Below are 27,980 nucleotides of genomic sequence, written 5' to 3'. Positions count from 1 at the left end.
TCAGCCTGATGTATGGAATTTTGTAAGAAATTTCACAGCCTTTCCCCCTATAATCGTTATTTAATCGCTTAGTCGTGTCTGACATTTTTGTGACCCCATGGACTGCAGCCTGCCAGGCTCCTCTGTCCAAGGGATTTCCCAGGCAAGAATACTGGAGTGGTTTGTCATTTCTTTCTCCAGGGGATCTTCCTGACACAGGGAATGAACATGCATATTCTGCCTTGGCAGGTGGATTCTTTACCACTAAGTCAGCAGGGAAGCCCTTTCCTATAATAGGTAATTTAAAAAATTAATATATCTACTTCTCACATGTATTGACTTATAAACTTGGTTCTTTTATGCAATTTTATAAATTTGGTATCCATTGATTCTGAACCAATCATACACCCTTAATGCCAATCACGTCTGAGTGGGTAGCTTTTGATTCCACAATTCATATGGGAGGTACATTGAAACATGACCATTCAGCCCCACTGTGCCTCTTCGTAGCATTATGTCTGAAGTAGAGCTCTGGCCTCTTATCATAACAGACACTTGTGCCTGAAACCATCTCCTGATGGGAGGGAATGATCTGTCAAGAGCCTTTAAAAGCCCCAAGCATAATCCTGCCAAAAAGAAGGAAGTAAATGAGTCACTTTATGGGGAAGCTCCCTAACCTTTCCAGGTCACAAGGGACTTATTCAGAAAATCCTTTCCTGGAGCATTAAATTGCACCCTAGTGGTTTTCAAGACTGTGACTGGGGAAGTTAATCACCTATCAAGAAAAAGCAGTTCTCTCCTGTTTTCACAAGGAGGTTCAGGGCCATTATTTCCACAGTTCTACATCTTGGACTTTGGGCTATCTTGAGCACATTGATGTAAAATGTATAAAATCTCTGTCTGCAGATTTAAAAAACAGCTTTACGAGAGTTAAACCTCTTTCAGCTTGAGATGGTCTCGGTTGAGTTTATTTTGCCGTAGTAGACCTCCCTCAGCATTTCACATGCATTCTCACTATTGCAAGAAAACCCGGAAGAACAAAAAAACACTTGGGGAGCTTCCACTAGAACCTTTGGATCACAGCTGTGTTCATCTTTAAAGCTAGGTCTGTCTGTCTTTGCCCTGTGCTCAGTCGTGCCTGACTGTTTTCGACCCCATGGACTGTAGCCGGCCAGGCTCCTCTGTCCATGGGATTCTCCAGAAAAGAATACTGGGGAGGGTTGCCATGCCCTCCTCCAGGGGGATCCTCCTGAATCAGGAACCTGTGTCTCCTGCATTGCAGGCAGATTCTTTACCTGCTGTGCTTTCAGCTGAACTAAATTTTGAAGTCTGCTGCAAAATTCATGCCTATTCCTTTCTTTAGAAGAGCACACAAATGCTTTTTGCAGTTTAACATGGTATAAGAAGGTAAATGACAATTCTATGTCAGGTTGAACATAGAAGTCTTGTACAAGCAACAGGAGAAATGGGATAAATTCTCATGACAGGCTCCATTCCGTGTTTCCTCCAGCTTTGGTAATATGGAGGCATTAGGTACACTCCCTCCCAGTATATCCAGATTACTATTTGGCTTCCCATGTCATAACAGAGCACAGCAGTACTCAGGCAAAGCCATCTCCCATCCCTTCCCTCCTCCACACGAAGGCAGATGACTTCCGAGCAGGGACAAGGTACCAAAGCCTCTATATATTCTATCCTAACAATCTTTCTCTTCTTGGGGATCCAAGTATCTTTCTACTTCACGGTCTCATCTCAACTTTAGATTAATCCCTTTGTTCTTCCAATTATAGCGAACAAAAAGCTAGAACAATGTTAATCGCAAAAAGAGTAGAATAATTAACCCCAATCTGCAAACGGAAGAGGTCTTCCTAATTAAGCCACTTGTTCCAAGCTATAAATAAGAAGGCAAACTTGGAAATTAAAGACAGGTATTTATACTCTACTCTAAAATATAGAAAATAAAGGTGGTTTTAATCCTGTCATTCACAAATGAGGGGCGTTTGGACTGTTTGTCAAATCTGGTAAGTTTCCTAATTTTTTTTTTCTGGGATATTTTGCTAGTTCTCACAAATAACTTATTTTAGTTACTGTGACATAAGAAGAAATACATGTTTGGTCTCTGCCCCCAGTTCCTGACATAGAGCTCCTAACGCCTTTGTAAAATCTGGTGACCAGAGCATCTTTTGTTTTAATATTTGGTCTTAGTCTTTGATTCCAGACAGGAGAGCTTATTAGACTCTTGGAGGGTGTTTCACGTGCTAACAAGGTGACTCTTGGAGGATGGGAACTGGATGCTGGAGGAACCAACCCTGTGATTAAAAGGGTTGTAGCTTTCAGCCACATTATCTGACCTCCAGGGAGGGGAAGAGGGGCTGCAGATTGAGTTTAACCACCAGTGGTCAATGATTTAATCATTCATGGTTATCTACTGGACTCTTCCCCACCAAAAACCCCTTAACAATGGAATGCAGAGAGCTTCCAGGTTGGAGAACACGTTGGGGTGTGAGGAGGGTACCATGCCTGGAGAGGGCGTGCAGACTCCATACCCCTTACCCACATACCTTGCTCTATAGTCTCTTCCAGATGGCTGTTCCCGAGCCCTATCCTTTTTAATAAACTGCTAGGAGTAAATAAAGCTCTGTGAGTTGTTCCAGTGAATTATCAAATGTGAGGAGGGTCCCCTCAACTGATTTACAGCTAGTCCATCAGAAATACAAGGTGAAAATCTGGGATCTGTGACTGGCTTTGAAGCCTTAACCCATGGGGATCTACATGAACTAGGGGTTGTGATATCAGAATTCTTTCATGTGGGGGAAAACCTACCACATATTTGGTGTCAGAGTACTGAGGGTAAATAGCTCTTCCTTTAGTTACACAGACCCCAGCTATACACTAGTGAAGACAATATACAGAACTGAAATTTAGGACCTGGTTTTGGATCAGCTTAGATGCACTGGATACACAGCTTGGATCTGCCGACCGGCGAGCAAAGAGGGGCCAGAAATTGTTTGGACTTGTAGGTCTTCAATTCTTATTTAGTTACGCAGTGAGACATATTGAAGCACTTAACGATGAACAGGATTATTAATGCAAGCCAGACGGCAAAGCCCACAGAGTTGAGGAAGAAATCATAAACAAAAGATGCTTTAAAATACCGCAGACCCTTGGGAAGCTTTGTCAAGTGGTCTGATCATCTGACAAGTGCCAACTGTGACACACTCTTGACTTCTTAAGACAGAGTTCCAACAGTATGCTTCAATCTTGTATATTCACACTTAGATTTTGGCATTTTTACTTCACAATTCCTCTAAGTGGCCACACCATGTTCAAAGATAGGCATATGTATATTTCTTTCAATTTCACCCTCTTCTCATACCACCTAACCACCCTCAATCTAACCACAGGGCTCTGACTTGCTAGAAACAGTATAAGGAAACTCAAGATAAAGCTTATGTTGGGGAGGAAGAAATTTTCTTCTAGGCTTCTAGGTTATTCTGGCTGATCTAACAATTAAATTGACATGAGACAGATTAAGAAGAGGAAAAGCAAACAGAAGTTGAAAAACATGTATACATGGGAGAGACCCAGGAAAACTGAGTAATACACCAAAATGACAGAAAGCCCCACCTTAAATGCTGCTGCTGCTGCTAAGTCGCTTCAGTCGTGTCTGACTCTGTGTGACCCCGTAGACGACAGCCCACCAGGCTCTCTCGTCCCTGGGATTCTCCAGGCAAGAGCAATGGAGTGGGTTGCCATTTCCTTCTCCAATGCATGAAAGTGAAGTCGCTCAGTCGTGTCCGACTCTTCCCAGCCCCATGGACTGCAGCCTACGAGGCGCCTCCGTCCATGGGATTTTCCAGGTAAGAGAACTGGAGTGGGGTGCCAACATCTTCTGCGCCTTAAACACTACTCTCAGCTAAAGACAAGAGGATGTTGGAGGTTTGGGACTTCAAAGGGGAGGAAGGCAATTAACACGGAGGGGGTGGGAAAGAAACCAAATGCTTGGTAAACAAATGTTTGCAGGGCCATGCAGACACAATGGGACACAGAAGAATTTTAACAGACTTTCCTCTGTGTCTACGCACACAGTTCATACTTTCGTTATGTATGGTGACAACTCCCTCCCTCAAACAGGTCCTCTGTCTACATTCTTTTAGGCACTTAGGCACAAGGAAGCTCAAAGATTCTTCCTGAGTCTTTTGAGTCTCAAAAATAATCAGCCTAAGTTAATCCTCGTGCCAAAGAGACACATTCTGGGGTGGTAAATTTTGCTCCCCTGCACTTACAGAAATCCGAATATAACCGAGGACCTTTAAACTGATCCACGGAGGAGCTTCCTAAAACGAGTGAACTTCCTGAAACCCATGTGTAATTTTGCGTGCACACGTGCATGTTTCTAGGGAAGGATCTCTTATTGCTATCGGTTCTGTAGAGCAGATAACTGTAAGACCAGACATTAAGTAGCTGCTGGATTATTAAATAACGTACTATGAATTTCTTTAAAAAAAACTGAAATATTTATGTCTTCATAATGGGTTTTAAAATAAAACATCATGAGAAACGCTGGGCTGGATGAAGCACAAGCTGGAATCAAGATTGCCAGGAGAAATATCACTAACCTCAGATATGCAGATGACACCACCCTTATGGCAGAAAGTGAAGAAGAACTAAAGAGCCTCTTGATGAAAGTGAAAGAGGAGAGTAAAAAAGTTGGCTTAAAGCTCAACATTCAGAAAACGAAGATCATGGCATCCGGTCCCATCACTTCATGGGAAATAGATGGGGAAACAGTGTCAGACTTTATTTTTTTGGGCTCCCAAATCACTGCAGATGGTTACTGCAGCCATGAAATTAAAAGACATTCCTTGGAAGGAAAGTTATGACCAACCTAGACAGCACATTAAAAAGCAGAGACATTACTCTGCCAACAAAGGTCCGTCTAGTCAAAGCTATGTTTTTTCCAGTGGTCATGTATGGATGTAAGAGTTGGACTACAAAGAAAGCTGAGCCCAGAGAATTGATGCTTTTGAACTGTGGTGTTGGAGAAGACTCTTAAGAGTCCCTTGGACTGCAAGGAGATCTAACCAGTCCATCCTAAAGGAAATCAGTCCTGAATATTCATTGGAAGGACTGATGTTGAAGCTGAAACTCCAATACTTTGGCCACCTGATGCGAAGAGTTGACTCACTGGAAAAGACTCTGATGCTGGGAGGGATTGGCGGCAGGAGGAGAAGGGGACAACAGAGGATGAGATGGTTGGATGGCATCACTGACTCAATGGACATGAGTTTGAGTAAGCTCTGCGAGTTGGTGAAGGACCTGGCGTGCTGCAGTCTATGGGGTTGCAAAGAGTCAGACACGACTGAGCGACTGAACTGAACTGAATGGGTTTTTAAGAATGAACAAAAATAGATATGGTAAAGAACCTGCCAGCCAGTGTAGGAGACATAAGAGACATGGGTGTAATCCCTGGGTTGGGAAGATCCCCTGGAAGAGGGCACAGTAACCCACTCCAGTATTCTTGCCTGGAGAAGCCCATGGACAGAGGAGCCTGGTGGGCCACAGTCCATGGGGTGACAGAGTCGGACATGACTGAAGAGACTTAGCATGGCACAGCACATGCAACCTTTGCTAGAGCAAAATATGACATATCCCAGTACTGTCTGTTTGACAGCACTGGATGAAGAGCTGTTTTGACTTAGAAGCCATGACTAAGTGGGGCTGTGCCATGGAGGGAATCTGGGTGATGAACATGGACTCAGGCACAGGACAGCGTTCAAGCTGATGCCTTGCTTATACACTTCTTACCTTTCTATATAACTTAATTCAAATTCAATTAAAAACAGAAAACACTACTGTCTCTCATCACACACTTCCCACTGGTCTTTAGTCAGATCTCTTTATTCAGCTTGGTAAAGATTCAAAGCAAGTTAAGGAGGTAATAGTGAGAGGCTTTTCCAGACTAGCATGCAAACCACACAGCAGTTTATAGGACTTTGTCTAATAAACGCAAACTCTCCCATTTGTCTTTCTACCAACCATCTGATAGGAAGTCTGTCCTTAAAAGCTCTCAAGTTAACAAGTTCCCTTTACTTACCAATTTTTACAAATCTCAACTAAAAAGAAATGAATGATGAATGAATGAAAATATATAAAGTACAGGGTAGCTACATTTCCCAAAGATGATTTTCAAGCTAGCAGTCTTTTAAGTACATTCTGATCAGCTTTACAAAATTCTGATAATACTGAAAACTTGAAGGTAGAATGTCAAACTCATCTCCCTCAATGCCTTCATGTATTAAGATCTCAGCAAATGATTTTTCACTTTATCCATTATATTGACTGACTTAGTTGGCACTTCCTCATATTGTCACTAGTTTGCCCAGCATGACACACCAACTGATTACTGTCCTTTTTTTAAAAAAATTGCTTGCCTTTTTTCCTTCAACAATTGCTACTTTTTTATTGAACACATATTACCCGAATTTTAAAGTTTACACAATAGCATTGAGCAAAATCTCAATGTAGGGAAAAAACCATTTCACTAAAGAATTGTATGAAGACATTTCAGGAATCTCAACAAAATTTAACATTTGGCTGAACTGATCTAGTATACTGTTAGTGGGAGTGTGAATTGGTACAGCCATTATGGAAAACAGTGTGCAGATTACTCAAAAAAATAAAAAATGGATTTACCATATGATCCAGTGATTGACCCTTCAATATTTATACAAAGGAAGTAATAGTGAAAGCGTTAGTTGCTCAGGCGTGTCCGGCTCTTTGTGATCCCATGGACTGTAGCCCACCAGGCTCCTCTGTCCTAGAATTCTCCAGGCAAGAATACTGAAGTGGATTGCCATGCCCTCCTCCAGGGGGTCTCCCTGACCCAGGGATTGAATCTGCATCTCCTTCATTACAGGCAAATTCGTCACCAACTGAGTCACAAGGGAAGCTCTATACAAAGGAAATGAGGACGCTAATTTGGAAAAATACATGCACTACAGTGTTCGCAGGAGTCTTATTTACAATAGCCAGGATATAGAAGAAACCTAAGTGCCAGATACTAGAGAAAGAACATGTGGTGTATACACACACACACACACACACACACACACACACACACACACACACACACAGGAATATCAGCCATAAAAAAGACTGAAATTTTATCATTTGTGACAACAAGGATGGACCTGGGCGGGGGAGGGGGCATTTTATACTTAGTGAAATAAATCAAAGACAAATGCTGTGGTTTTCACTTATATGGGGAATTCAACAAAACAAAAGAAATCAACAAATACAGCAAAACAGAAACAGACTCACAGATACAGAGAACAAACTAATGGTGCCCAGCAGGAGGAGAGAAAGAATGGGTGAAGTTGGTGAAGGAGATTACTAGGTAGAAACTTCCAGTTACAAAAGGAACAGTCTCAGAGATGTAATGCACAACATGGTGATACAGTCAGAGATATTAAAATAACTTTGTATGATATACAATCTATAAAAAATAAAGAACACATTATTATTTTTATACCTGAAATTAATATAATGTAAGTCAACTATACTTCAGTCAAAAGAAAAAAAAAAAAGGAAAAGAAATGAGGAAGAAAAGGGAACAGGTGCTAAAGAAACTGCCAATTTTTTTTTCTCTCTCAATTAAATGTCAAGAGTCTGAGTATGAAGCATCAGATACAAGCATGAAATTAAGTTTAGTATGGATAAAGTGGCTGCAATGCAGTATTTAGTATTCAAATTTGGTACGGATAAGATATTTCATGAGACACAGAAGGAAAAAAAAACACTTCTGGCACACAGACACACAGATAGACAGACAGATACATACGAATGGATATTTTCTAACAGAAGATTTAGACTATCTGTAAAGACACCCAAAATTGTCGAATTACAAAGAAAGCTTTGGTTTTTATCTCTCATCTTCAAAACAACACTTCAGTCCATAATAGGAGCTCCTAAATTTTTCCAGATCTAAACCTACAACACACACAGGAATATCAGAACAGAATATTATTTTAAACAGAAATTACTATGCAGCCTTTTGGGCTTCCCAGGTGGCATAGTGGTAAAAAACCTGCCAATGATGGAGATGTAACAGATGCGGAAGACCCCCTGGAGGAGGGCATGGCATTCCACTCCAGTATTCTTGCCTGGAGAATTCCAGGACAGAGGAGCCTGGCGAGCTAAAGTCCATGGGTTCGCAAGGAGTCAGACATAACTGAAGCATCTTAGCATGCATGCAGGCTTTAGTTTATCTGTACAGGATCCCACATAAGTCTAGTTTCTCTTCAGATTACAGAGGATTTTGAACAGTCAGGCAATATAATAATCTTTTCTCCATCTATGAAGTAGACCCTGCCAATTACAGGAGGGAAGGCTCAGACAGTATTTAAATCAATAGTTCATGAGGCCATGAGTTGCTTAAATTTGAGCTCTGTGAAAGTAAGAAGCCAAAGTCCTATATTTGGTGATAATTTAGTTTAAAGTAGTACATATGTTCAGTAGCTTAAAGGCCTCCAAGGGTGATGGAAGGTTAACCACGTGTGATGCAACTTTATTGACTATGCCAAAGCTTTTGACTGTGTGGATCATAACAAACTGTAAAAAATTCTTAAAGAGATGGGAATACCAGACCACCTGACCTAGCTCCTGAGAAATCTGTATGCGGGCAAGGAACAACAGTTAGAACCAGACATAGAACAATGGACTGGTTCCAAATTGGGAAAGGAGTATGCAAGGCTGTATATTGTCAACCTGTTTATTTAACTCATATGCAGAGTACACTGGGGCTTCCCTGATAGCTCAGTTGGTAAAGAATCCACCTGCAATACAAGAGACCCTAGTTCAATTCCTGGATGGGGAAGATCCACTAGAGAAGGGACAGGCTACCCACTCCAGTATTCCTGGGCTTCCATTGTGGTTCAGCTGGTAAAGAATATGCCTGCAATGCGGGAGACCTGGGTTCGATACCTGGGTTGGGAAGATCCCCTGGAAAAGGGAAGGCAGAATATATCATGTGAAACGTTGGGCTGGATGAAACACAAGCTGGAATCAAGATTGCTGGGAGAAATATCAATAACCTCAGATATGCAGATAACACTGCCCTTATGAGAGAAAGCGAAGAGGAACTAAAGAGCCTCTTGATAAAAGTGAAAGAGGAGAGTGAAAAAGTTGGCTTAAATCTCAACATTCAAAAAAAGAAGATCAAGGCATCCACTCCCATCACTTCATGGCAAATAGATGGGGAAACAATGGAAACAGTGACAGACTTTATCTTCTTGCGCTCCAAAATCACTGCAGATGGTGATTGCCACCATGAAATTAAGATGCTTGCTCTCTGGACCTCAGTTCAGTTCAGTTCAGTTGCTCAGTCATGTCCGACTCTCTGCAACCCTATGAATCCCAGCATGCCAGGCCTCCCTGTCCATCACCAACTCCCGGAGTTCACTCAGATTCATGTCCATCAAGTCAGTGATGCCATCCAGCCATCTCATCCTCTGTTGTCCTCTTCTCCTCCTGCCCCTAGTCCCTCCCAGCATCAGGATCTTTTCCAATGAGAGCATATTAAAAAGCAGAAACAAAATTGCTTTGCCAACAAAGGTCCATCTAGTCAAAGCTATGGTTTTTCCAGTTGTCACGTATGGATGTGAGAGTTGCACTGTAAAGAAAGCTGAGCGCCAAAGAAGTGATGCTTTTGAATGGTGGTGTTGGAGAAGACTCTTGAGAGTCACTTGGATAGCAAGGAGATCAAACCAGTCCATCTTAAAGGAAATCATTCTTGAATATTCATTGGAAGGACTGATGCTGAAGCTAAAACTCCAGTCCTTTGGCTACCTGATGTGAGGAGTTGACTCACTGGAAAAGACCCTGATGCTGGGAAAGACTGAAGGCAGGAGGAGAAGGGGATGACAGAGGATGAGATGGTTGGATGGCATTGCGACTTGATGGACATGAGTTTGAGCAAGCTCCAGGAGTTGATGATGGACAGGGATGCCTGGTGTGTTGCAGTCAATGGGGTTGCAAAGAAGTGGACATGACTGAGTGACTGAACTGAACTGATGCAACTTTGGAGAGGAATTTAATTTTTCTGGGGAAAAAAGTATACCTCCTTTTTTCTTCCAAGGAAATATACAGAGAAGTGAAAATCTTGAAGAGCTTGTCATTAGAAGAGTCACTAGCCTTCTGCAGATTAAGAGTTTATCCTAGTGGGGCTTCCCAGCTGGCACTAGTGGTAAAGAATCTTCCTGTCAATGCAGGAGATATAAGACACATGGGTTCCATCCCTGGGTCAGGAAGATCCCCTGGAGTAGGAAGTGGCAACTACTCCAGTATTCTTGCCTGGAGAATCCCATGGACAGAGGAGCCTGGCGGGCTACAGTCCATGGGGTTACAAAGAGTCAGACACGACTGAGTGACTGAGCATACAAAAGGACGCAACTGTGGTCTAAGTTTTTCATTCCAGGGGATGGGAGTGGAAGGGGGAGGAGGATGAAAGGACAAGAATAGACTGTTTTAGCAATTGTAATATTTTAAGTATATATACGTGCCAAGTCGCTTCAGTCGTGTCTGACTCTTTGCAACCCTATGTATGGACTGTAGCCTGGGGCGCTCCTCTGGCCATGGGATTCTCCAGGCAAAAATACTGGAGTGTGTTGCTATGCCCTCCTCTGATTCAAACAGTGCACTTGTAGGTTGGGCACTCAATATATTAGTCAGTAGGCATGTAATTAATCAAAAAAGGAAATCTGGAACATAAAGCAACACACAGACTCTGGGACTCACAAATGAAATTCATGGTAGAGTAAGGAATTCTAGTTACACAAATACATCATCACGTCATACTCCCAAGCTTGGGTTAAAAAAAAAATAGAAATATGGATTAAACCTAAGCTTCAAAGGGACTGCGTATAAACAATGCATGCTATTTCGCATTCCCCACTTACAAAGTCTGAGACCATTTGGTACAATATGGTCAGGGTTAGTTGAGTTCAGTCGCTCAGTTGTGTCCAACTCTTTGTGACCCTATGAACCACAGCATGCCAGGCCTCCCTGTCCATCACCAACTGCCAGAGTCTACCCAAACCCATGCCCATTGAGTCGGTGATGCTATCCAACCATCTCATCCTCTGTCGTCCCGTTCTCCTCCTGCCCTCAATCTTTCCCAGCATCAGGGTCTTTTCCAGTGAGTCAGCTCCTCACATCAGGTGGCCAAAGGACTGGAGTTTTAGTTTCAGCATCAGTCCCTCCAATGAACACCCAGGACTGATCTCCTTTAGGAAGGACTGGTTGGATCTCCTTGCAGTCCAAGGGACTCTCATGAGTCTTCTCTACCACCACAGTTCAAAAGCATTAATTCTTTGGCACTCAGCTTTCTTTATAGTCCAGCTCTCACATTCATACATGACCACTGGAAAAACCATAGCCTTGACTAGACGGACCTTTGTTGACAAAGTAATGTCTCTGCTTTTTAATATGCTGTCTAGGTTGGTCATAACTTTCCTTCCAAGGAGTAAGTGTGTTTTAATTTCGTGGGTGCAATCACCACCTGCATTTTAGAGCCCCCCAGAATAAAGTCAGCCACTATTTCTCCATCTATCTGACCATCACTTTATGGTCAGGGTTAAGAGGATAATTATTCAGAAGGTGATATCAGGTACAGAATCTATAGTAAAAACCTGGCTAATGCATTTTCTTATATTCAACTAACAATTATTAAATATTTCATACTTTCCGGCCATTGAGTTAAATATGAGGGAGACTTCAGAAACATTTATGACTCCAATACTAGTCATGACCTTTTTCAGATAGTTATTGGTAGGCTCTTGGTATGTCTTTCAACAGTAATATATAAACCTCCTAAGAAGGGATTTAGAATTTTCTCCCATTTTCTAAACTGCAGAGCTAAGTGTGTGTCAAGCTATATGTTAAAATTCAAATAAAACAGACAATGTCAATAACTTAACAGAAATGGTCAGTAACGGGATTGCAAAGAGTTGGACTCAACTTAGCAACTGAACAGCAACAATAATAACTATTCTTGATCTTTGTTCTGTACAGTCCCAGTTTTATTACATGGGAGAATTTTATGCATTTCTAGGTAAGACTTGACTATGAATACTTGGTTCAATCAATGACAACCTGATTTTTCTGAGTGTAAAACAATTCTTGTTAATCCAATTTTTAATTTTCATTTCAAATAAACATGTCTAATTCTACGTGACGTGATCAACAGACTCAGGGCACATAATTATGACCAATCTGAATTTATCCCCTTTGATAACACAAGCAGCTTTGGCAAACATTCCTCTTGTAACAGTCTTTCCTGTGATGGCTGATGAGGCTGAACTGAAAGATCTGAAATGTGTGTTTGTTAAAGATTCCATTCAGTCCTCATTTTATTTTCAGCTCTGTCAATGACCATCTAGGAAAGATCTTACTTCAGTAATTGGACCTTTAGCTGCCATCACTAAATGTCAGCTATGAAGGTTCTGCTCTCAACGGCCCCCACCCTGCCTATCGCTGGCAAATGATGTTGATGACCCCGATCTCAAAATCAAGTCCTATTAAAAAAAAAAGGGAGTATAATTAAGGAACTCATTCTCTAAACATACTGAACAGAATTTTACTGAGCAGTGCTTGGACATAGATTTTTTTTTCTGAATAGAAAATGAAAATGCTAATGTGAATATTCTTCATCAAAAGCTTATTGTTCTGAGAGGAAGCCTGGTCTGGTTGGAAGGCACTGCAGGGGTCAACTGTGATTCACAGATCCACCCTGTCCCTTACCAGTGGTGTCACCCTGGACCAGCCACTCAATCTCAGTGATGTCATTGGTAGAACAAGGTCAATACTATTTCATGATCTGGAAGAGTATCAGGAGCTCTTTCACGGTTCCTCCGAGTTTTCTGCACTAAATCTTAGTATAGAAAAAAAAAATGAGGAGAATACATGCAAGTGGGTGACTTTTTGGTTTGGTTACATAATGTAGACACAGACTTCTACTTTCAGCCAAGATTTTGTAGAGGGAACCAGCTTTACTCTGCTCCCGTGGAGAAGATATCTAGAACTATATTCCCGTAAGATGCCAGCTATCAGGTGGAGGACAGAGACCGGCAAGAAATGGGAAACTAACGCTGTGAGCTCTACGACTGCCTGTGTTTACTGCCTTGAGTTCCCAGGCTACGGTTCCAGGTTTGGGAACCCAGTTAGAGCCTGGTAGATTCCAGAGAGCTGAAGACTTGGATTTGGAGTCTGGAGACAGGGAGGTGCCTGACAATCAAAGGACGGAAAACTGGAGAGGAAGGAGTTGTTTGGAGAGAGGATCTGGAGAGGATGCCCTATGAGAATGCAGCTGACCAGTGATGGGTATTAGTTTCACACACGTGAAGGAAATTGAGGCCACAGGAAAAACAATCATCCAGAAGGATTTGAGGCAAGTGTCCAGTGTTCACACAGGGTCACAAATAGTATTTATTCCCATCATCCAGATAGAAAAACTCAGCTTTCATTGATAACTGCATTTACCTGCACTATAGAACAAAGCTCAGAAACAGTCATTGTTGTTGCTGTTCAATCACTAAGTTGAGTCCAATTCTTTGAGTCCCATGGACTGCAGCATGCACTGTCTCCTGGAGTTTGCTCAAACTCATGTCCACTGAGTTGGTGACACCATCTAACAATCTCTCATCAAATCAGTCAATCCTAAAGGAAATCAACCCTGAATATTCACTGGAAGGACTGATGCTGAAGCTGAAGCTCTAATACTTTGGCCACCTGATATGACAAGCCAACTCATTTGAAAAGATCCTGACGCTGGGAAAGATTTAAGGCAGGAGAAGAAGGGGACAACAGAAGATTAGGAATAGTTACAGGTATCCAAAAATACCCAGTACTCTCAAGGTGAACGTCACAATATCTGACAACTGATAAAAAAAATTCCAAAGGTTCAAAAATTAAATAAAGATATGGAAGACGTGAAACAAACAAACAAAAATCCAGACTCACATTCTACATGTGAAAACTATAGTGTATGATATGAAAAACAGCCAAATGGGATTAAGGGAAAATTGAAATATACTAGGTTACATCATAATCAAGTTGCTCTAAGCTAGTGATAAAGGAAAATATGCTAAAAGCAGCCAGATTTAAAAAAAGATGCATTATTTAAAGAGAAGTAAAGAAAAGGATGATATCAGTATTTTTGTTGCAAACAATGCAACTAAGAAGACAATGGAGCATCATCATTAAGGCAGCTGAAGAAAAACTTCAACCCGGAATTCTATTCTAGTAAACGTATCTTTTTAGACAAAGGTAAACTAAAGATATTTTCAGACATACCTGAGCAAAGACTAAAATAATAAAGAGTTATAGTTAAAAGCCACCAAAGGACACAACACAGAATCATTAAATATATTAAATTAATCCAAAAGGTAGCCAAAAAAGAAAAAGGAATAAGGAACAAGATGGGACTACAAACAAACAGCACAAAGATAGATTTAGGCATAGTCATAATAGTAACTTCATTTAAATGGTCTTCTTAGTTAAAGGGGAAGTCCCAAGTACGTGCTGCCCACAAGAAATGCCCTTCAAATATAAACAAATAGGCTAAACAAAAGCACAAGGATGGAAAAATGATATAATATGATACATTAATCAAAAGAAAACTAGAGTAGCTTAATATCAGACACAGTAATTTCAGAGCAAAACATGTGACTATGGATAAAAGGACGTCATTTCACAATGACTATGGTAGAGGGTGGTAGGGAGAATGGAACAACACTGAATATTTATGCACCTAAAAACAGAGCTTCTGGGGACTTCCATGGTGGTGCAGTGGCTAAGACTCCACACTCCCAATGTAGGGGGCTGGATTTGATCCCTGGTTAGGGAGCTGGATCCCACATGCTGCCACTAAGAGTTTGTATGCTACAACTAAAGATCTTGCAAGCCTCAACGAAGATCCAGGATGCCTCGTGCCACAACGAATACTTGGTGCAGCCAAATAAACAAACAAATGAAAAGTCCAGAGCCTCAAAATACGTACAGCAAAACCTGAGGCCATCACATCAGAAAGAGATCAATCCACGATCACAGTTGGGTATTTCAAAATCCCTAACTCGGTAATGGACAGAACAAAGACATAATATACACAGACTCAAGCTCAGAATGTTCCTTACATCCAGTGTAAGCTCTCCTTGAAGCCTCCTTGAGGAGAACTAGGCATGCACGGCCTTTGGTATTTATCCCTGAACACAAATAAGTTCCTTTGCTGTGGACGTCATGACCAAATAAGGCTCTTACCCCTAGAGAATGTGGCTGCTGCTACCAGCAGGAAATGTGAGTTCCTCTTATTCCATAAAAACTCCTTATGACCCAGCCAAATCTTGGATTTTGTTGACCTCAGTTACGTCACGTGACCAGGTTACATCTAAATTCCTTCCAGCTACTGTGGTTCCCTGACTTCAGCAGTTCCACGAATGACCATCATCCAAGGCTTCCCAGGTGGTAAAGGACCCTCCTGCCCATGCAGGAGATATAAGGGATGTAGGTTTGATCCTGGGGTTGGAAAGATCTCTTGGAGGAGACCATGACCACCCACTCTAGTATTCTTGCCTGACGAATCCCATGGGCAGAGGAGCCTGGCGGATTATAGTCCATGGGGTCGAGAAGGATCGGACACAACTAAACAACTCAAATCAGGTCTTGCACTGTGAGTCCCTGGGAAGCCTGTGCGACCCCTCCATGGAAAGGTGTGTCTATTGTGCAGAGATGGCCCTGGGACACTTTAACCTTCAAGATAAAATAGGCTGAGGTTGAACTTGTGATTAAGGGTGCTTTCGGCATTTCTCCTGATGTCTTTCTAATGGCCTTCTGTCCCCACTGTCCCCATGCCTACTGTCTGCTGTGCCCCGAGAGGTGAAGGGATGCCTACCCGAGGGGGCACAGCCTGCAGGGCGGTGATGTAATTCTCCAGGGCCAGGCGGCGGCGGTCGTTGAGCATGGCTTCCACCCTGGCCATGTGCGTCTCCACCAGCTGCTGCCTCTCGTTGGCTGCTTCCTGCTCCAGAGACTCCACCTTCTCCTGGAAGTGCTGCGATCACAAACACAGGCGTGTGACAATCAGGAACTGGACAAATGGGACGGAGCAGCAATTCAAGGCTTTTTTTTTAATCCTTGAATTATACACAGTATTTTATTTCCATTATTTTAAATTATTTATTTAAATTAATTAACATCAGAAAGTTAATTAGCATTGTGAATGTTACATCTAGTTATAGCTAAAGAATAGGCTCCCTGTGAGCTTTCCTGATGGTTCCCTGATGGTTTCTGGTAAAGCTACCATCCTTCCTGGTAAACCAACCTTCCCTGATAGTTCCTGGTAAAGCTATCATCCTTCCTGGTAAACCAACCTTCCCTGATGGTTCCTGGTAAAGCTACCATCCTTCCTGGTAAACCAACCTTCCCTGATGGTTCAGACGGTAAAGAATCTGCCTGCAAAGCTGGAGATCTAGGTTCGATCCCTGGATTGGGAGGAAGCCCTGGAGAAGGGAATGGCTACCGACTTCAGTCTTCTTGCTGGAAGAATTCCATGGACAGAGGAGCCTGGTGGGCTACAGTCCTTGGTACCTCAAAGAGTCGGACATGACTGAGCGATCATGCATTCAACAGGCTCAGTAGTAAAAAGAATCCGCTTGCCAATGCAGAAGATGTGGGTTCAGTCCCTGAGTTGGGCAGATCCCCTGGAGAAGGAAATGGTAACCTACTCCAGGATTCTTGTCTGGGAAATCTCATGGACAGAAGAGCCTGGCGGGCTACAGTCCACGCGGTCCCAAAAGAGTCAGACACAACTTAGTGACTAAATGGCAGCAGCATCAACAAAACGCTGAGTTTTAACAAGCCCTTCAGATGGTTCTGCTACTACACTAAGTTAAAATCTTTTAAAAGAGATATCATACTTCCTTCTCTTCAAAGAGTTCAGTCATTTCAACATTTTGACTAATTCAGCACGTTTTATGGGTTCTCCTCACTTCCCTGCTTTCCATCCCCAGATCTAATTTCTCAATGTAAATTCATTATTTTATATGGTCCCTAAAAATCGATTTGACTAACCATAATGCAGGATAAATATATGTATTCTTGAAACTCTAAATTACATGCCTATTTAGAAAACTCCTCTCTTACTCAAAACTTTAAGAAAATGACCATGATAATCTCATGTGTTACTGAAGGTAATTCTAAGAGGGGTTCTTGTCAGAAATTCAATTTATCATGTAAATTGGCCACGAGGAAGAAGTAGTAGAAGACTAGGGCAATCTAAAAGCTATATTATTAATCAAAATTAGGCTTTAGGTAACAATACGACTTTTACAGAAATGAATTATAACAAGCTGTTTGGGAGCAAATATTAGGCAGGTTTTAAGCAACTGAATTACTAGATATTGATTAGTAATAGTTGAATTTAAGGGAAATAATGAGCAATCATGCACACGAGGTTCCAGCAGACGCTGGAAAGGGTGCAGCCACTCCATCAACCAGGGTTGTGGGCGTGTGCTGCTCCGTGGTGGATACGAGATGGGTTTACCTGGATCACTGCCTTCTTATCAGCTTTAGGCAAGTTCTTTGCTTGACGTTCTGCCTCTTCCCACTCTCTCATGACCTACAGAAGGAATAAATCATTGAAAACCATTAATTTTTCTTTCAAATACGCATTTCATGAGCTACCATCACTGTTCTTTCTACATTTGACATTTTATTAAAAATTTGTTTTTACAGTTTTTTTTATGTGAAACATTTTTAAAGTCTTTATTGAATTTGTTACAATATTGCTCCTGCTTTATGTTTTGGCCAGGAAGCACGCGGGATCTTAGCTCGCAGGGATCAAACCTATATCTTCTGCATCAGAAGGTGAAGTCTTAACCACTGGACTTCCAGGAAAGTTCACACACTTGACATTTTATATATGCAAAAAATGATCACATTCCATTCCTAGCTCAATAATATCTAACCTCCCACTAAGATGTAAATAATCTGTCACAGCAGTATCGTAAACATAAATGTACACATTTATTGCAAGGATATGGCCCTTTGAAGGCTTCCCTGGTGGCTGAAATGGTAAAGAATCGGACTGCAATGCGGGAGACCTGGGTTTTATCCCTGGGTTGGGAAGATCCCCTGGAGGAGGGCATGGTTACCCACTCTGGTATTCCTGCCCAGAGAATCCCCATGGACAGAGGACACTGGCGTGTGACAGCCCATGGGGTGGCAAAGAGTCGGATGTGACTGAGCAACTAAGCACACAGCTCTTTGAAACAAAGTTGGTTTTTTTCTTTTCCTGAGAAATAGCCAAAAGTCATTTTATTTGACGTACACAAATGCCAACGATCCATAAAACATGTAGATTTTCTGAACAAGGTTTTCCAACATTATATTCAGCACACTGGTTTTAGTCTTTTGTGAAGGTAAGTTATAAAATCTCAGTTCTATATTTTTCAAACAGTACAAAGGGGAACAAAACCATAAATAACATTCTATGCACGTGTACACAAGCAGTGAACACAGTGCCAAAATGAAGTACATGATGGAGGCAGGAAAAGACTTCTATTGTCACAAATCCTAAGATCCCTCCCACCAAAGAACTGAGGATGATTAGAACCTTCTGCTCGCCAAGTCATCTCATAAACAGCAGAGGATGCATGCTCTAGATTCCTCCACACGTTCCAGGACAGCACACATTACAATGTTCTGAATGTAGCAGAAAGCATTCTTGTAAGTAACACTAATACAGTAACCAGGCTAATCTGTTTTGTAGGAAAATAAGACTTCCTCCTCTCATCCATAATGTTTACTTGGGATTTCTCTAAGAGAAGTTCACCCACTGATTTGAATGCTGAGGAAAAGTCTGCAGCTATGGATGCTGTTGAAAGAAAATGATACTTGATTCTTACCACCTACAGCTTCCTTTTCCTTTTCAAGAGTACCACTCACTATCAAGTAGAGTTTTTAAAGTGTAGCTCATACTTGAGCAAGGTAAGGTAAAGAAAAGAAAGATCTAGTAAGCAAAATAATGGTCTGTTGACAGCTGTGTACTTGCAGACTTGGTGGATACACAAAGCAGAGACAGTGATGTCTGTACTATAAGAGCCTGTTATTTACAGGTACTTATTCCTAAGGAATTGCCTTTTTTTCCTGACATCCTCCAAGATAACAACAACAACAAAAAAGCTTGGCATAAATAACTATGGATAGAGAAGTTCTATGAGGATATCACATCATCAAGTCAAGTTTTAAATTAGACAGTTTATTGTTTATTAGGTTTGCTTCATTGTAGAAACTACAGGACAGGCTTCATGTTGCTTTCACGAAATTATGAGGAAAAAAGGATGGAATGAATTTTCTATTACAAGTGCAAGTGAAAGTCGCTCGGTTGTGTCTGACTCTTGGCAACCCCATGGACTAGACAGTCCATGGAACTCTCCAGGCCAGAACACTGGAGTGGGTAGCTGTTCCCTTCTCCAGGGGATCTTCCCAACACAGGGACAAAACAAAGGTCTCCTGCATTGCAGGCAGATTCTTTACTCTCTGAGCCACCATGGAAGCCCCTATTACAAGTGAAGAGCATATAAAAAATAATCTAGCACGTTCAGAGAAAAATTGAGAAATGCCAGGCTGCTATGAACAAGAACAGAATACTGAAGGAATGAAACACATTTCCCCAGATACTTTGGTGGCTCCGAGAAGTTAATGAGGGGCACTTATGAGATGAGGCAACTGAAGGCTACTTCTGCTTTATAGATGAGATAAGCCTTGCAATAAAAATACTTCAATTTCCTGCCTCGAGAATGTTCATGGTGGCTGTATTCTACCATGAGTTCCTCAGGTAAGGAATCTCAAAATTAGTTTGAGAGAGAAGTCAAATGGTTTATTGGGATGTGAAGAACTGATTTCCTGTATTACACTGAATTTTTACCATCTCCCTTTCAATATTCAGAACTTTCAGCTTTGAGCAAGGGAATCCATGGAATAACTGAGGAGACTTACTTAGCTAAAAAAAGCCTCTTGATGAAAGTGAAAGAGGAGAGTGAAAAAGTTGGCCTAATGCTCAACATTCAGAACACTAAGATCATGGCATCTGGTCCCATCACTTTATGGCCAATAGATGGGGAAACAGTGTCTGACTTTATTTTTTGGGGCTCCAACATCACTGCAGATGGTGATTGCAGCCATGAAATTAAAAGACGTTTACTCCTTAGAAGGAAAGTTATGACCAACCTAGATAGCATATTCAAAAGCAGAGACATTCCTTTGCCAACAAAGGTCCATCTAGTCAAGGCTATGGTTTTTCCAGTAGTCATGTATGGATGTGAGTTGGACTGTGAAGAAAGCTGAGTGCCGAAGAATTGATGCTTTTGAACTGTGGTGTTGGAGAAGACTCTTGAGAGTCCCTTGGATTGCAAGGAGATCTAACCTGTCCATTCTAAAGGAAATCAGTCCTGGGTGTTCATTGGAAGGACTAATGCTAAAGCTGAAACTCCAATATTTTGTCCACCTCATGCGAAGAGTTGACTATTGGACAAGACTCTGATGCTGGGAGGGATTGAAGGCAGGAGGAGAAGGGGATGACAGAGGGTGAGATGGCTGGGTGGCTTCACTGACTTGATGGACATGAGTTTGAGTGAACTCCGGGAGTTGGTGATGGACAGGGAGGCCTGGCGTGCTGCGATTCATGGGGTTGCAAAGAGTTTGACGCGACTGAACGGAACTGAACTTAGCTAATAAATTGAAAATAAGCATTCCTATAGAAATGAAACAAATTTTTGATTCTCAGAGCAACTGAAGAATAACTATACCTTTGTGAATAAAACAACGCACCTGCACCATCACACTAGGCCTACTTACTGAAAGATAAACACACAGTGGGCACAATATCTCCTTCTGAACAAATGCTTTCCACTGAGGTTCACTGATAATGCATCAGATCACTCTTGACCTGCTAAATACCAGGTCCAGGACTGAGAGCTTTACGAAATCTCTTTTGTTTAATTGATTCCTCACACCATCCTGTGAGATTAGGCATGGACATCCTCATTTTTATGAACCAGGTTAAGTTACCTACTCAAAGTTAGGGAGGAAAATAAAGGAGAAGGACAGATGTAAACCGAGATCTCTGTGGCTCTGAAGACCATGTTATTGTCCCCTGCAGCCCAATCAGCCATGATACAATGGCAAATCCAACAGGTGAGCTACGTTTATTTATATTTGGTGACTGGAGAAAAGGCTGTTCCTAAGATACTGATGCTTATCTTAAAAATAACAAATGTCGAGAAAGGTCAACTTCCATTTTGAAGAACTTTATTTGAAGGATATATTAAAACCATTAAATAATACATAATAAATGATTATTTGGATTCTTGTATTTGCTAGATACTATTCATAACATGTATGTGTTAGTCACTCAGTTGTGTCCGACTCTTTGTGACCCCACGGTCTGCAGCCCAGCAGGCTCCTCTGTCCATGGGATTCTCCAGGCAAAAACACTGGAGTGCTTGCCATTCCCTTCTCCGTTCACAACAGAGAACAACAAAAGTCTGTAAGTTCAGAGTTATCATGCGCCCCAACAAAAAAACACTCCAAATACCCAAACTCTTCAAATTCTCTGTATTTCTAAGAAAACAAATAACAAAAACTATAATAAAAATCATTTTAAAACATGATATTTTTAAATTAAAAATTCTCCAGATCTAGACTTCACAGTGGCCCCCTATAATCTTATAAAGCAATTTTCCACTGCATGCACAAAAGTATCAGTATCATTTGGATTTATGGATCTTCAAAGACTTGGCTGCTTCATGCAGAGAAAATGACAACTAATACAGAGAGATTTAGGAGGCAGGCAAGTTCAAAGTCAAACAGCGCCCAGAATTCAGTACCATAAATTATGATGATAAATGTTGATCTCAAGCATCTCACACTCCCATGATCACTGGAATGTAACAGACAACATTCTCTGCTCCAGGATAACATTCTGTAAATTATCTCAGATATGGGTAATGACTAGAAGACAATGAAAGTCCATCAAAACATATATGAACTAAGTCATGGCTTAAACAGGTGTGCTAAACTAAAATGAAGTTACTCGTCTGGGGAGATCTATAGTATCTGAAAAAGAGTATTTGATGTCAGTTTAATTCATAGAATCAAAATGACCAATAAACGCTAGGAAGAATTCAGAATCTGTCTTTTCTTTAAAAAAATAGTGACTAGGTGGGTTCACGATAGAAGTGTAAGGTTAGGAAGGCACCGTATACACATGTATAGGGACTGAACAATTATAATCCAGCTGGAGGAATAAAACTGGTGAGCAAAATATTTAATTAAATGCAGAGAGGAATGACTTTGTCCCACTCTGAGGACTACATGAGTGTGGCAATGACTGAGAAGCATCCATGTGAAGAAGAGTTGGTTCCTTTCCAGAGCTCCACGCTGAGACCATAGAGAAGTCCACGATGAGCTGAGCATGTGTTGAGCCGAGTGGGTTAAGGCTGCCCATACGGGGATGTTGGCAGTTGAGGCAGGAGAGGAAGTAAGGAAGGCTGGAGTTGGGGTGCAGGGGGTTGGGGTGCCTGGGCAGGCACTGGAAATGCCAAGCTGAGCATTCAGTGTTGATTTTGTTAGCATTCTTTTCGGGGGCCCCATTGTCTCATAAGTGGATTCTGAGGGCAATAAGAAGGTCCTAAAAGCTTCACAAACAAGCAATGAGACCGGACTGAAGTTTCAAAGATGTCTTTTCTATGGCAACCAGTGTGGTGGGTGATACTCAACCTTCTTAATTGTGATTCTATATCGTTTATATCTTTCCTAAAGAAAAATCCTATTTTTCAGAAGAACTGGCTTCAGGTGAAACCTCACTATTCCACTCTAGCTAGCTTTCTACTTTATTTTTTTTTTTACTTTTATTTATTTATTTTTTGGCTGAGCTGCACAGCATGTGGGATCTTAGTTCCTCGACCAGGATCAAACCTGTGCCCTCCACAGTGGAAGTTCAGAGTCTTAACCATTAAAGCACCATGGAAATCCCTAGCTACCTTTCTAGTTCAATTTGCTTTTAAGTCTTCATCATAGGCAACAACTATATCTGCACATTACACTCTAGAGCCCAAGTATTGTAATTATGGTGTTTTTCCTTTAATGTTATTATTCCTAAGTAGTTCCAAATACTCTGGTGACTCATTAAAAAAAAAAAAAGTCTTTCCAGATACATTAGAAGTTCTATGGTTAAATACAGGTTTTATTTTTATTTAGGTAGGTGAAGGCAACATATCAGAAGACCGCTACCACTGAAAAAACTTTAAGTCACAGTTCCCAAGAGGAGGTGACAAGTCATGCCATGTGGCAGAGGGGCAGGGGGGTAAAGGGTGACACAGGAAAGCACCAGGGTGGTCAGGAGGCAAAGGGAGTGAAGGAAAACTGTGGTAGGAACTTTCACTATGGCTTTTGTGGGAAGAAATGTGCAAGGCAGGGTAAGCAGGCTTAACGGGTATAAAATTGGCTAGTGTGAATATTTTGGATGGGCCCTGGGGTAGAGGGGCTCTCCCACATTGTCTGATACTTAAACCTTGGGGTGGGAAGGGCAGGTGATAGTGGACTGAAATGTAAGAGACTGTAAAGAGGGTAGCTGAGGGGTACGGGCTTTGGATTGGTGGCTGTGTATATGAAAGGAGCCTTTGCAGGCCAGTCATCTGCTAACCCTAGGAACTGGCCAGCCCTGTGACAATCTCCCTGGGATTAGGAAGGCCTCACATGTCAAATCACCAGAAAATAAAAAGCTATGATCAATGTCCTCTACTAAAGACAGATTATGATTTTACAAAATTTATGCCAGGTTCATGAATCATGTTCAGTGTTTATCATGGGAACTTTGAAGTATATGTGCTAAACTTGACAAAAATCAGTCACATCTTCTGGTATTTACATAGAATATTAACACCAAAAAAGTGTGGTTGACTTTAACCTGAGATCTTTCTTCATTCACTCATGTATGTTTCTTAAATATAACTTTTCCTGTTATTTCTTCATATAGACTACAAGTTGGAAAGGTGATTGGAAGTAAGTGATGGACACGTATTTGTTTAATGACTGAAGAATCTAGAAAGGGCTAAAATCCTCAGTATTATCTTCCTCTAATTGCTCAGAAAGTTAAGAATCTGTCTGTAATGCAGAACACCTGGGTTCGATCTCTGGGTTGAGAAGATCCCCTGGAGAATTCCATGGACAGAGGAGCCCCGAGGGCTGCAGTCCATGGATTACAACCAACACTTTTACTTTCAATGCAATATCCAGCACCTGGTAGCAAGCATACCTTAAACTGTAGTTGGTATTACTACATACAAATTCTAGAGGAGGAAATGACAACCCACTCCAGTATTCTTCCCTGGAGAATCCCAAGGACAGAGGAGCCTGGCAGGTTACATTCCATGGGGTCGCAAGAGTCAGACACGACTTAGTGACTAAACCACCACCAAAATCACTGCAGATGGTGACTGCAGCCATGAAATTAAAAGATGCTTGCTCCTTGGAAGAAATCTATGACCAACCTAGACAGCATATTAAAAAGCAAAGACATTACTTTGCCAACAAAGTCAAACTATGGTTTTTCCAATAGTCATGTATGGATGTGAGAGTTGTACTACAAAGAAAGCTGAGCACTGAAGAATTCATGCTTTTGAACTGTGGTGTTGGAGAAGACTCTTGAGAGTCCCTTGGACTGCAAGGAGATCCAACAAGTCCATTCTAAAGGAAATCAACCCTAGGATTTCTTTGGAAGGAATGATGCTGAAGCTGAAGCTCCAACACTTTGGCCAGCTGATGGGAAGAACTGACTCATTAAAAATGACTCTGATACTGGGAAAGATCGAAGGCAGGAGGAGAAGGGGATGACAGAGGATGAGATGGTTGGATGGCATCACCGACTCAATGGATATGAGTTCAAGCAAGCTCCAGGAGTTGGTGATGGACAGGGAAGCCTGGTGTGCTGCAGTCCATGGGGTTGCAAAGAGTCGGACACAACTGAATGACTGAACTGAACTGAACTGAGCACACATGTATGATTTAAAAAACCAGGGTTTGCAGCCCAGTGTAGCGAAAAAAAGCATTGTACTAGGAGCAAGAAACGCTTGGATTCCAAATGCCTCTCTGAGAAGCCAAACACTTGAACCTTTATTGCATTATCTATCATTTATATGACTAGATGACTAATGGGACTAGATTATTATGATTTACTTTGGTTTTAAGCCCCTATAGTCTTATGAATTAACTCTGTAAGAAATGTTAGGCTCAAAGTTTATTTCATACAAAAATATTCATCTTTGCTAAAGAACATTTTAAGGAATTTAAATTTATGCCGTCATGGTTACAGGACCACCCTAAAGACAGAATGACAAAACCATCAAGAAAGGTGTACGCACAACTTAATTTGTGCCAACAAAATTTTACTATAGTGCTATCCCAAGATCTTTCCTAGGTGGCAAGTTCAAGGAGAATGCAAAAACCCCCAAATTGGTGCCCTTATAGCAAACACTTAAAATATTATGTCTTTAAGATCTGGATCAAATTAAAGGCCCTTACCCCAGGGGGCTTCCCTGGCGGCTCAGTAGTAAAGAATCTACCTGTCAATGCATGAGACAAGGGTTTGATCTCTGGGTCAGGAAGTTCACTTGGAGAAGGAAATGGCAACCCAGTATTCTTGCCTGGGAAGGCAAGAAGGAGGAGGCTGGTGGGCTACAATCCATGGGGTTGCAAGGAGCTGGACACGATTCAGCGACTATACAACAACCACCACTGACCCCTGGGCATTCATTAGTCACAGGGCCCCTGGGGAGACAGAGGCAGAGGCAAATCCAGATTTCCCAGTATGGCAGGGCTAAAGGATAGAGAGCCACACGTACCTGGGACATCCTCTCGCGGTGCTTGGCCTCCAGCCTCTCCTTGGCTTTCTGGAAATGGGCGTGCTCATTCTCATCTCCAGGCGTCTCAAGATACTTGTCAACGGCGTCAGGGGTACTGGCTGCTGTTGTAGGAACTATAACACAGAAGGAAAGAAGGTTTAAGGAGAGCGACAGAACATCCAGTCATTTCAAAAGAAAACCTTATTTTCTGATTATTCCAGAACAAAGAGTTTAGTAAAGAAGCACAAACAAGATGTTAATGCCGTTTAAGAGAACGTGAGACGTCTTGCAGCACAGTACAGGTGTCTTTCACCCCTTTTAAGAATAGGGTGAAGGAAAATCTTGAAAATGGTCCTTTTTTGTGATTACAATAACTTTAAAATTCCCTGCAAAACAAGCATGCATAGAGCAAAAACAGTTGGTGTTTAACACAGATATGGTGCATCAGCTCCCTATGTCTTGGGACAGTAATGTTTGTAATCCTGAAAGTAAACAGTGGTATCAGTATCACACCTTAAGATTTCTGAAAAGGGCAAGGAAATCTCAAAATCAGCATACTGCAGAATAACTGCAGCTCAGAATGAAGAAAATCCTACACTGGATTTTAGATATCTGGTCAGAAAGCATCTGAAACATTACTGAAAAGTTCGTAAGTGTCAATACATTCATTTTTGAAATCACAAAAGGAGCTTTCTGTCTTCACAATTTGGCAATAGTCAACCAATTCATTATACCAGTTGTCAAAAGGAAACTGATTTCTATTTTGAATTCCACTAACACTGCTGAGGGATATTCCTGAATTGCAACACATTCTGCTATATTATGTGGAAAAATAAATACCCATAAAATTGAAGAGTGTATGTACTATAAAGCAAAAATGTCTGAAACTCATGAGCCGAGTAAATTATAATGCCTATACCAGCAGTTTTACAAAAGATCAGTAATGACTAGTGAGAATTCAGAGCACTTATGAGCTTATTAAAAAACCCAACATGAAAAGAAAAGATTTTGATTTAAAGAAGAAAGCATGTTCAACGCGAAAAATGAATTTAGGTGTTTTCACTATATTCTCAAGCCAAATCAATTTAAGTGTTTTATTCAAAAGATTAGTCAACCATCATCAATCTAAGTATTCTTCTTTGCTAACCTTACCTGATTACTTGACTATTTATTATATTTGAGATCTAATATTCCAAAAAGAACTAAAATGAGAAGAATTAACTGCTAGCTCATTTTGAAGCTAAACAGTAAGGTAAGTGTCTTTTACGCATGTTTGGAAGATTGAAGGCAAAAGGAGAAGTGGGGGCAGAAGATGAGATGGTTGGTTGGCATCACCGACTCAATGGACATGAGTTTGTGCAAACGTGGGGAGATAGTGGAGGACAGGCAAGCCTGGAGTGCTGCAGTTCATGGGGTTTCAAAGAGTCAGACAGAAGTCCATGACTGAAAAACAAGGGGGAAAAAAACATCTGGAATGTTCCCATCTAAAGGCTCTAAAACAAGAAAGCTTTCTTGTTATGTAATTAATGAATCTAATCTTAAAGAGAGAACTATTCATTCTTATTTCTTCCCTTCTACTTCAATCACTGTGTAACAATTCTTTTCTAAAAAAATAAAAGCAGTTTGGTTGTCAATCTAGATGTTTTTCTGAAGTGGAAGGAAGGAGGCAGGGCATATTACTGGAATTTTTTTCCCCAAAATACCAGGGGATTTTTGAGTCGACTGGTCTGAAACTGGCAGAGGGTATACGTATTGAAAGACATCGGCCCCCATCTTCTGTAATAGACAAGGGAGCATGTATTCAGCCGCAAAAAGGAAGAAAGGAGGAAAAGAGCACCAACTGTGTAATCGGGCACACCATGGTTTCGATCACAGCTTGATTCAGTCTTTCTTAGATGAGCTGTGACCCAGGGCAAGTAACTTCAGCACTCTATGTTCCAGTTTATTCATCTATCCAGTGGTGACAACATGCCAATGTATTAGGAGTGCTGGGAAAATGAGATGCTGCCCCATGTGTCTGTCACTCCACAGAAAGGGTGGTACACA

At 41.4% G+C, this 27,980-nt stretch overlaps 1 protein-coding gene across 6 annotated transcripts in view; it reads right to left on the bottom strand.

Annotated features, from left to right (window-relative positions):
• Positions 1–27,980, bottom strand: part of APP (amyloid beta precursor protein) — a 313,643-nt gene that overhangs the window by 80,416 nt on the left and 205,247 nt on the right. For all 6 annotated transcript variants that reach the window (XM_069549724.1, XM_069549735.1, XM_069549746.1 and 3 more), the window contains 3 exons: positions 25,935–26,068; positions 17,576–17,650; positions 15,926–16,084 (listed from right to left, as the gene is read on the bottom strand). In XM_069549724.1, the coding sequence (XP_069405825.1) occupies positions 15,926–16,084; positions 17,576–17,650; positions 25,935–26,068 (368 nt within the window). The remainder of the gene's footprint in view (positions 1–15,925; positions 16,085–17,575; positions 17,651–25,934; positions 26,069–27,980) is intronic.

The sequence above is a fragment of the Ovis canadensis genome, chromosome 1 (assembly GCF_042477335.2).
Source record: "Ovis canadensis isolate MfBH-ARS-UI-01 breed Bighorn chromosome 1, ARS-UI_OviCan_v2, whole genome shotgun sequence".
Taxonomy (NCBI): Eukaryota; Metazoa; Chordata; class Mammalia; order Artiodactyla; family Bovidae; genus Ovis; species Ovis canadensis.
This window is presented reverse-complemented; position numbering and strand designations above follow the sequence as displayed.